This window comes from Trichosurus vulpecula, chromosome 6, assembly GCF_011100635.1.
Source record: "Trichosurus vulpecula isolate mTriVul1 chromosome 6, mTriVul1.pri, whole genome shotgun sequence".
NCBI classification, from domain to species: Eukaryota; Metazoa; Chordata; class Mammalia; order Diprotodontia; family Phalangeridae; genus Trichosurus; species Trichosurus vulpecula.
This window is the reverse complement of record NC_050578.1, coordinates 263960867-263972112: the sequence shown is the minus strand read 5'-3', so window position 1 is coordinate 263972112 and position 11246 is coordinate 263960867. Positions and strand designations below refer to the sequence as shown.

The following is an 11246-nucleotide window of genomic DNA, read 5'->3' as shown; positions in this document are numbered from 1 at the left end:
ATGTTCAAATTCATGTATACTTTTGATTTCTCTTTAATTGATTTCCTAGTGTTTCCCTGCAGCAATTCACTTCCTAATCACTCTCACTGTGACTTTTACAAATACTTTAAATATGGTACAACTCTGACCTCCATTTTCTGTGCATGTACCACAGTGGATTTTCCCAGGGGTGAGCATGAATATTTGATGATGATGATGGTGTTGGTGATGATGGTGAAATTCATGAAGAGGAAGAGGAGGAGGAAAAAGAGGAGCCCTCATCATGCTAAATGCTGATGTAATTATGGTAATGATAATGATGTTGATTACAATGAGTCATTAGATTTCCCTGAATTAAGAGGCAGCCTATTATAGGAGAGAAAATATAGAATGTTGAACGTATAATCTGGAATACTTGGTTCTTATTTTGTGCCAATGTTTCCAGGCCTGATGATTTGTATACTTTAATACATGTTCAGACTCAATTACTTCATCTGCAAAATGGCATTAAAATATCTATTATACCTATATCAAAGGGTTGGTGTGAATTTTCAGTGAACTAATATTTGGGAACTCTATAAACATCAGGTATTTTTCATATATTATTTTCTTCTTAGACCCATTTTAAAATGTGTGTAATAAAAGCATGTTAATATTATTCTCAGAACTCTGAAATAATTTAAGAGGAGACAGAGAATAAAGACACAACAAAACAAAGCCTCCCTCAAGACCACTCTCTGATTTTAAGGATACCATTGGGAGAAGTTTTTTCTGAAACTTGTTTTAACCCAAAGGACTGGAGGGCCGGTTGGGATGACTTACTTTCGGGAAACAGTTATCAGTTAAGATTTTTTTTCAGTTGAAATGCAGACAAAGCTGGACAATCTTCAAAGTTATTATGGAAAGTTTAAGTTTTCAAATATTGTAGTAATGAAGCTCTTATTAATGAAGTAATTTTATTTTTCTGAGAGACCAAGGGAAATCTTGATTTGCAACATTTGTGTTCTGTACCAATCCTGAAGAAAAGCAGACTGCTTAGAAAATGAAAATTGTCAGCACTTTATTTTAAATTCATTTCTCATCAAAATCCCTAGACAGGTTGATAGTGCTTTACTTTCTCATAAATTTAAATATTGAATCAAATATTTCAATTTACATACACAGATACTGGATCAAAAGTAATTCCCAAGTCCTTTCTCATTGAAGAAAATTGAAGAAGAGGCTGTCATGCTGACTTTAATAGAACCATAGTCTCTGTCTGGGATAGCAGTTGGAAGAAACAGGAAGAGAAAATTTTAAATCATTAGATCTATGAAGAAGGCATATTCTTATTTAATCAGCCCACCAACCTCCTGGGTTTTTTGCCTCTAGCCCTGTTTTTCCATACAAGCTAAGAAATTTTTCCTAGCCATTGCTAAGTTTAATAGACATTAAGATGAAATATAAAAATAAAGGAATTCATATGGCACAGTTCTCAATGCTTGTATTTGATTATTGTTTTTTAAATAAAAGCTTCACAAAGGGGAAAAGATGTTTTGTAGGCCTTCTTTTGAAGAAAACTTGGCATTCTTAATGCATTACAGCTTTAATATGAGTCAAAGGTTTTATATATCACCAAAAGAATGTAATATGATCTTAACTAAGATAGATAGGAAATCCTGGCATAGGACATTAAAAGTCAGACCACATTGGGAGCAATGTGTCTAACTTTAGGTGACAACGTTCAGGATGGTAATTGATAATTTCGAAAATGAACAGAAGGTAGAAACAGAAATACTAGAAAGACAACTCATGACATGTGTTGATCAGTAGAAAACAGCATATTGTTATCACAAAGAATAGCTTCATGTCTTCATAAATTTTTAACCTGAATGCTGTTTAAAATTTTTGTCATTAAATTCCCACATTTTATACACCAGTGTAGATCAAAGACAATAAACATGTTGGCTGGAATAATACAAATCACATGTAACAGACCCGTTATTTAAAGAAACATCCCTGAAGGGCACTGAATGGCCTAAAAATCTTAATTCATTTTAAGTTTTAGAAACTGAAATTTGCACTAAGATTTCTGGGACACCCTGTATAACCGATTGCTCTTAACATTGAAGCACAAGAATGAAAAATCTGTGATTGCAACTGATGAAGAGATGGGATTTTTCTTTAAGAATTTTAATACTTATCATTTAAAAATGTAATCAACATGTTCTGCTCAGAGAAAACCAAGATCAATGTCTAGAAGTAATAGATGGGAAATAGAGGTCGTAAAAACTATACATTTCTTAACAATAAGAAATATTCTAAAGGAGATAGGCTGCTATGATGAGTAGTACAGTTTCCCTTAATAAAATGTAGGATGACAAGAACTATTTGTTTTAGTTTACCTATGTATACCCAATGCCAGGCACGATACCTGGCAAAACCATTTTCTAACTGCTTTTTTAATTGATTATCCCACAGAAGAAAACTCCAACCATTGTTATGATGTATACTAGTATAGTACATAATGAACCAGATTTATAAAGATATTTTGAACTAAATCCCCTAATCATTCCTTCCAATTAAATTACCTAGTACTGGTGGTTGGCAAACAAACTAACAAACAAATATCATCCCTTGACTTCATATTAAGAGAAACTTTTTTTTCCCTAAATGAAGAGAAGGAAATTGGGGAAAAGTTGGCAAATAAATCTAGCAGAAACTTACTTGCCTCTAATAATTAAATAGGAAAAAAAGCTTACACTGGTCATTAAAGAGAATGCTTACATAATTTTTTAGAGAGTCTTTTCAAGGCACCTTTAACCTCTTTGTTCCTCAAGCTGTAGATCAAAGGGTTGAGCGTGGGGATGACCAGAGTGTAAAAGACAGAGGCCATCTTGTCTATGTCAAAGGAATGACTGGATTGGGGTTGCAGGTACATGAAGAGTAGTGTCCCATAGAACACCACTACCACTGTGAGGTGAGAGCCACAGGTGGAAAAAGCTTTTTGCCTGCCCTCAACAGAGTTCATCCTGAGGATGGCCACAAGGATCAGCATGTAGGAGACAATGATAATCAAGAGGGAAGAAACCAAATTAATTGCAGCAAAGGTCATAATGATTGCTTCAATCTCACTTGTGTCTGAGCATGCAATGGATAATAGAGGGAGACTGTCACAGAAGAAATGTCTTATTACATTTGATGCACAGAAAGATGATTTAAAAGTATCAATTGTGACAACTAGACATACCATGATGCTATAAAGATATGAGATAGCCACTAAGATCCAACATACCCAGTCTGAAATAATGACCATATAGAGGAGGGGCTTACAGATTGCCACATAGCGGTCATAGGCCATGGCTGACAGGATAAAAAGTTCACTGTCAAAAAATATCCCAACAAAAAATAACTGTACTGTACATCCTTGATAGGAAATGATATTTTTCTCCTCAATGAAACTAACCAGCATTTTTGGCCCAATAGTTGTGGAATAGCCAAGGTCAACCAATGCCAGATGCCTGAGGAAAAAGTACATGGGGGTTTTAAGGTGGGAATCTACACTGGTTAGGATGATCAGGCCCAGGTTCCCCACAGCTGTGGCCAGGTAGTTGAGGAGAAATACCACAAAGAGTGGGCTCTGAAGCTCGGGATGGTTTGTGATGCCCATGAGAATGAATTCAGTCACCTGGCTCCCTGTAGTTTCATTCAGATTGTTCTTTTCTTTCATCCAAGGAACATAATCTGAAAATAAAAGAAGGAAACTTTCTCTGAGTACTGTTTACATTAGTAATTAGGCAATTAGTTTGCAAAAATATTTTAGATAAAATTATGAGGAACTTTCCCTTTATCAGTTTAGGTGCAATCACATCTTATGATTTCATATGATAGCACTGTATATCACATCATAATATATTAAATTTTTGTCAGCAAGAGGAAAGTGAATGTGACTTTATTTACAAAATAGAGAATGAATTAAGAAACTACTTATCCCCAAGTGAAGGGATATTATATAATATCATGAAAACATTTTAAATCATTTTGACTAATCAATGGATGAAATAATTACAATGGAATCCTGATGGGCAACAGAATATAAAAAAAAATATCTTGTGTGAAAACTGGGTTGAAACAGGCATCAAATTGGCTTTGAGGCTAAGAAGATATGGGATATATACATATATATACACACACACATATATACATATATGTATACACACATACATACACACACACATATATATATATATATATACATATATATGCATACATACATATATGTGATGGCCTTTGAAAAGAGGTAGAATCTCCTTTTGAGGAGGGCCCTAAAGCATTGAGGAGAAAGGTCTACATTCTATTGTAGTATTTCCCTCTTGCTGTTATTAATTGTATGACATCAATGGAGACTCTGTATATCTACTCACTCTCTGTAGTCTCCCCTCCCTTTGTCTTATCAGAGTGAAAATATTTCTCTACCTAGATTATGGAGGTGAGCTGGACATTTATTTTTAGTGTTTTTAGTGACTTTCCTTGCCAGAGACAAGAAGGTACTCTATTACAAAAGAACATGCTTGCCCTTCAGATGATATCTAGTTGCATAGTATTGATCTGAAAGATCACTGGGATCTCATCTATTATTAGCAATCAATGCCCTTTGACAAAAGCTCTTTGATATTTCTGATTGTAGAAAGCCTCTTTGACAATTACCATGGCTAGCTATGTTCATCTGATGGCTCCCCTATGCTGGTTTTGCAACATTACAATTTAAGCGAACTCACCACATGGTCTCTCAATTGTCCCATTCCCCTTTACAGTGGCCATAGTGAATGGCTTTTTGAACTCAGCTGCTCAGACTCCCTATTTTTGAAATCCACAGCAATGAGAAGATCACAAATAATATCACCTGCTTCTCTGGAAGGGAAAATGTTCTGTGGCTTGTTCATGTTATCTGCGCTTAGAATGAGACTTTATGTTTTTTTTTTCTTTAGTCCCCATGAGGACCTGTCCCTGAAACACTGGGGAATTTTAATGAAATTCATATGATCATTCCATGGAAATTGCCCAGTCAGTTATACGTGACAAAGCTCACTGGTTTACAATTTCATTCATTGTAAATAAAATACAAAATCTACTGAAAAGATAGACGGTCTTTGGAAAACATAGGGTTCACCTATGGACCATTGTTCTTCATGAGTGGAGGCATACTTTGTACACAGTACTGCAGTGTAGGTGCAGCTGTCAATAGATTAGTGCCTTCTGTGTTTAGTAAATTTTTGTGCATACAAATGCTAGTGGGTCAGCTAGAATTAGGAAAAATACATACCTGTTGGTGAGTTTAGATGCCCAAAATAGTACATCAAACAATGGGGATCCACTTAATGCAAAGTTTTATTAAGAAGTGATTGGGAAGACTGGACAGGAGAAAGAGGAAAGGAGAAGGGAGAAGAAGAACTTTCATATAATTCAAAAATACACATTTACATCAAGTATGATATGTTGGAGAGCAGAGAGACATTTGTCAATCCAGCTTTGAAGGTTTTCTTCTATAGGAACCTGAAGTGGATGGCATTCTCCAAAATGCCTTTATGAACATGTGATATTTAGATCCACTGGTGTTCTACTAAGAGTAATAAACACATGCATAATGGTGAGAAGGAACAATCTGCTAAAGTGACAAAAGGCAAATTGTAGATCTTACAGCAAGAACATGTTAACCAAGAACATTGATGGAATGGCTCAGTCCAGATGAGGACAGTATTATGTTTTCTTGAGATTCCCTAAGTACAAGAATTTGAGATAAGTGGGAAAACTATTTACTAGAGACGATATCAATTCTTAGTTCACATAATGGATTAGGAGAAAGATATGGGGACATGTTAGCAAATTTTATTGTCTGAATCACTCATTTTATCCAACACTACCATAATTTAGGACTACAAATCTTGTTGAGCAGTGCATAAAATGCTGGTCCTAGAGTCAGGAAGACTCATCTTCCTGAGTTCAACCCTGGCCTCAGAAACTAGTTGTATGATGCTGGGCAATTCACTTAACCCTATTTGCATCCATTTACTCATCTGTAAAATAAGTTGGAAGAGGAACTGATTAACTACTTAAATATCTGTGCCAAAAAACAAAACAAAAATCAAACAAGTGGTGGCCTGAAAAGTTGGATATGACTAAAAATGACTAAAACTCATCTCATTTACATGCATCTTTGTCATGCTGGACTGGATATACTTCTTCCATTTTTCATACAGATAAGCCAGGCTTCTTTTCACTAAGCTTTAGGAATTCACCACAAAATTAGACCTTTGTAAAATGAATTGGACTGCATCTAGAGTTACATGTTAAGTTTTTCTGACACTGCTGTATTCCATGTTTCAAAGTCCAACAATATGACTTACAAAATTTTGACATTTAAAAAGATTGCTTCATGTTGTTCAATCATATTCAACTTTTTGTAACCTGATTTTGGATTTTCTTTGCAAAGATGCTGGAGTAGTTTGTCATTTTTTTCTCCAATTCTTTTACAGGTGAGGAAACTGACATAAACAGACTTAAATGACTTGCCCAGGGTCTCACAGTTGATACCTGAGGCCAGATTTGAACTCCAGGACCAGCCTTCTATCCAATGCACCATGCAGCTACCCCCAAAGTGAGGGCATTTTCACACAAATACATATTTAAACATTTTAGAAATATTAATAGTTCAAGTACAGGCTGAGTCAATATAATAAAAAATCATAATTATACCTAAAACTATTTATAACTTCATTTCTATACCAAACAGGCTATAAAAGATTTTTTTATACATAGAGGAAAAAATAATAAAATTCTTCTAGGAGATCAAATAATCAAGAATATCGATGAAATTAATAAAAAAGCAAAGAATGGTAGCCTAGAAATATAAAATTTCAAACTATTTTACAATGGAGTAATCCTTAAAAACAATCTGGCACAGGCTAAAAAAAAGTAGTGGATCAGAGGGATAGATTAGGTACACAATACACAGTACTAAGTGATCATAATAACCTAGTATTTGATAAACACAAACTTTTAAGTTCTGGGGGCCAGAACTCAGCATTTATGAAAATTGCTAAGAGAACTGGAAAGCAGTTTGGCAGAAAGTAGGCATAGGCCCACATTTCATATTACATACCAGTATAAACTCAAAATGGTTATATGTTATAGACATAGAGTACATCATAAATACATTAAGGTAGTGTGAAAAAAATACTTGTTTTTCTGTGGATAAGGAAAGATTTTCCAACAGGAGATATAGAGAATCATGGGAGATCAAATGTGAAATTTTGATTATTCTAAATTAAAATTGTTTAAAACAAACAAAACAAATTACCTTAAAATTAGATGGAAAGCAATAAATTGGAAAAAATATGTATTTTATGGCAAGTTTCACTAATAAAAGTTTCTATTCTCAAATATAGAAGGAATTGAATTAAATAAAAAAGTCTCTATCCACTTCATAAACAGTCAAAAGATATGTATAGTCAGTTTGTAGATGAAGAAATCAAAGCTATCAATATTCAAAGGAAAAATATTGTTAATAACTAATAGAGAATGGCAAGTGAAAACAACTCATAGCTACTACCTCACATCTATGATATTGGCTAATATGAAAGAAAAGCAAGATGACAAATGATGGAGAGGGCATAGAAAGATAGGTATACTAATTCGCTCTTCATGTAGTTGTGAAGTTGTCCAACCATTCTGGAATGCAACTGAGAACTGTGCTAATATAAAGTAAGGCCTGGTGATCTTGATGTCTTTATGGTAGTCTCTCCTTATGTTAGGCTGTAGTTTATAGAATCCAGCCATTGAAAAGTACTGGAAAGTATGATTTTTAAGGTTAATACAGCCCTGTTCCAAAAATAATTCCTGGCCAACCATGAGTTTTTCTTTCTTCCTGCAATCTGTGTAACTCCAAAAATCGACTAGGTTCTTGAAATCTTGATATATTTATCCATTGGCCCAGCTTTATAGGTGGTTACCAAAATCAGGAATGAAGTATCTTACGTTCATAAGGACCTATTGAAGCGTAACATCCACTCCATGAGTGAAGAAACCTTCCCAATGAAGAAAACCATCCCAGCTAAACTGATCCATGTCTCTCTGCTCCCCAAAACATCACCACCATTACAGAAGTTTTACTCTATACGAACGTGTATTTTTCAATATTATTAAGGTTGTCCTCCATTCTTTCCTCCCTATTCCCTCTCCCAGTCTTCCCAATTATGTTTCAATAAAACTTTGCATTAAATTTACCTCATTGTTTTACATAGTATACATGATATCTAAATTTATTAAGGCTTTTTTTTCTTAACTCTGGATAGCCCACTAACCTCTCCATAAACATAAATTTATCTTTCACACAATGCCTTGATTTATTGATAGTTCTTCATCTATTTGACTTTCAATGGGTGGGTAGCTAATATAAACTGTTTTTGGCTTCAGTTCTCTTGTAGAAGTCTATAAAATTTTCCTGGGCATGATACAAATGTCGTATATAACCCCTAAACAGAAGCCTGCAACACGAAAAACCTTTATGAAATTAGGTGAGACCACTGAACTTTATCACTTATTAATATCTGGTTAATTTCCATGACTTGATAATACAAAATTAATTAGAAATCTCAATTGCTTCAGGGACATGGCCTCATGTGGACAGAGAAAACCATAAAGTCTGACTCTAGCAGGTGGCAGTACAAATTACATACACAAGCTACATAATATTCTACCTTCCAGATAAGCAGGTAACATTAATCTTTGTTTGTGAACTTCCATTTCAGCAGGTGTCAAAAACATGGGGTCCAAAATTCTCAATTCAAAAAGATCATTATGGTGGTGAACAGGAGAGTTTTGTGGCCTTCAGTTGAATTTGATCAAATTGAAATGGCATAAAATCATTCTAGGAAAGTCATCCAAATGACAATTCCTAACTGTTACAGTTGTTAGAGAAACTTTTCTGTAACTAGGGAAATCAAAGAGTTTTTCTCAAGGAATACTGATCAATAATGATTTATGGGATTGAAGTGATCTGTGAGTCAATGCTATGTAACTGGACATCATTTGAACAACAAGAAATACTTTTTAAAATGTCTTTTCATGTTTCTTGGAATAAGATATATTTAAAAAAACCCCAAATTGTTATCCTAGTTTACCTTCATAATCCAGTCTCAAAAATATTTTCTTTCTGATAAGACAGAGAAGGGAGACTACAGAGAGTGAGTTGACATATGGAATAGCCCTGGATATCACACAATTAATGACTACATGAGATGGAGACTGTAATAGACCCTGCACCATTATCTTCAGTGATTTAGGGAATCACTAAAAACAAAATTCTATCTCTTGCCACTGGTAATCACTTTGCAACTTATAAACATAGACAATGGCCTAAGAACCCGGAGATTACATGGCTGGGACAGGATTTTTGGAAATGCGATGGATTCATTATTTATTCTATCACTACTTAGCTTCAAAGAAACTTGACATCTACTTCATCACAAATCCTTCATAAGGTGATCTTATATTCTCTGTCCTACATTAGTCTCTCATTAAAATCTTTTGACACACTGATTAATTAAAATATATTAAAACATATCTGTAATATTGACCTGCTCCATCACTTGGAGAAAAGAAATTTAATAATTTACTGTTTTTAGAATAAAACCACATTCACAGAGTTAAGAAAAATTCACATTCACTACCCTCTTTGTGATAGGTATATGATATGATATGATATGATATTATATCAAATGACACAATGTGATATTATTTCAATTTGAGTGAATTTACCACATGACACCTAACTAGATAAAATCCCATTGTGACTGAGCAGAGAAATTCCTGCTCATCTCTATCTAACACATTTCTAGTCATTAAGTGCTTAGTTATCTAGGCAAATTACTCAAAGAAGACTTCTTTCTTTTTTCTCAGATTATGTTTTTGGAATAAATGATCAATCTGAATGAAACCTCAGAGAGCCAGGTGACTGAATTCATTCTCATCGGCATCACAAACCATCCTGAGCTACATGGCGCCCTATTTGTTGTGTTTTTCCTCAATTACATGGCCATAGTTGTGGGGAACATGGGCCTGATCATTGTAACAAGTATTGATTCCCACCTCCAAACTCCCATGTACTTTTTCCTCAGGCATCTGGCATTTGTTGATCTTGGCTATTCCACAGCTATTGGACCAAAAATGCTAGTTGGATTCATAGAGGAGAAAAATATCATTTCTTATAATGGATGTGCAATACAGCTAGTTTTCTTTGTGATATTTATTGCCAGTGAACTTTTTATCCTGTCAGCCATGGCCTATGATCGCTATGTTGCTATCTGTAAGCCCCTCTATTATATGATCATAATGTCAGACAAGATATGTTGGCTTTTGGTGGCTGTCTCATACCTCTATAGTACCACGATATCCCTGCTCATCACAATAAAGCTTTTTACATCATCCTTCTGTAGATCAAAGGTAATAAGACACTTCTACTGTGATGGTCTCTCCCTATTGCCCATTATATGCTCTGACACAAGGGAGATTGAACTAATCATTATTATCGTTTCTGCATTTAATTTTGTTTCTTCCTTTCCAATTATCCTTATCTCCTATGTGTTCATTCTTGTAACCATCCTCAGGATGAACTCTTCTGAGGGCAGACAGAAAGCCTTTTCTACTTTTGGCTCTCACCTGATTGGGGTGGTTATATTCTATGGGACACTTGTCTTCATGTATCTGCAGCCCCAGTCTAGCCATTCCTTTGATGCAGACAAAATAGCTTCTGTATTTTACACTCTGGTCATCCCTATGATCAACCCTTTGATCTATAGCTTAAGGAACAAAGTGGTGAAAGGTGCCTTGAAAAGACTTTTTAAAAAAATGATATAAGCCTTCCCTTTAATGTCCAATATAATGTTATGATTCCACTTCACTGTTAGAAGTGAGTAAATAGGTACTAGTTTTCTTTCAAATTCTGCCTGATTTTTTCTCTTGTCTTTTAGACAGAAAAAACATTCTCTTAATATGCTGTTTATGAATGAGTTTTAATTAGATGTTAGTAATTTTTTAGTGGTTAACCTCTAATAAATCCTAGCTTGGTGGACCTTTTAAGTAAGGGACCTTTTAGAGGATTAATACATAATATCTCTATAAAACAATCTATTTCATTATATACTGCAATAGTCAATAGCCTTTCTTTATAAAGTTTACTTGCCTGGGAAAATCAAGCAACAAGCATTTTGAAAATGTTGGGGCCAGGTACT

General features: G+C 34.5%; 2 protein-coding genes across 2 annotated transcripts; one reads left to right on the top strand and one right to left on the bottom strand.

Annotated features, from left to right (window-relative positions):
- Positions 1-2728: 2728 nt before the first annotated feature.
- Positions 2729-3688, bottom strand: LOC118853691 (olfactory receptor 8K3-like). The gene has a single exon (XM_036763879.1). It carries the CDS (start codon positions 3686-3688, stop codon positions 2729-2731), a length of 960 nt encoding a protein of 319 aa, XP_036619774.1.
- Positions 3689-9930: 6242 nt separating this feature from the next.
- On the top strand, positions 9931-10872 carry LOC118854031 (olfactory receptor 8K3-like). The gene has a single exon (XM_036764336.1). It carries the CDS (start codon positions 9934-9936, stop codon positions 10870-10872), a length of 939 nt encoding a protein of 312 aa, XP_036620231.1. The 5' UTR covers positions 9931-9933.
- The last annotated feature ends 374 nt before the right edge of the window (positions 10873-11246 follow it).

Excerpts from the sequence above, each read along its gene's own strand:
- LOC118853691 (XM_036763879.1), bottom strand. The coding sequence starts at position 3,688 with ATGAAAGAAAAGAACAATCTGAATGAAACTACAGGGAGCCAGGTGACT.
- LOC118854031 (XM_036764336.1), top strand. The coding sequence starts at position 9,934 with ATGATCAATCTGAATGAAACCTCAGAGAGCCAGGTGACTGAATTCATT.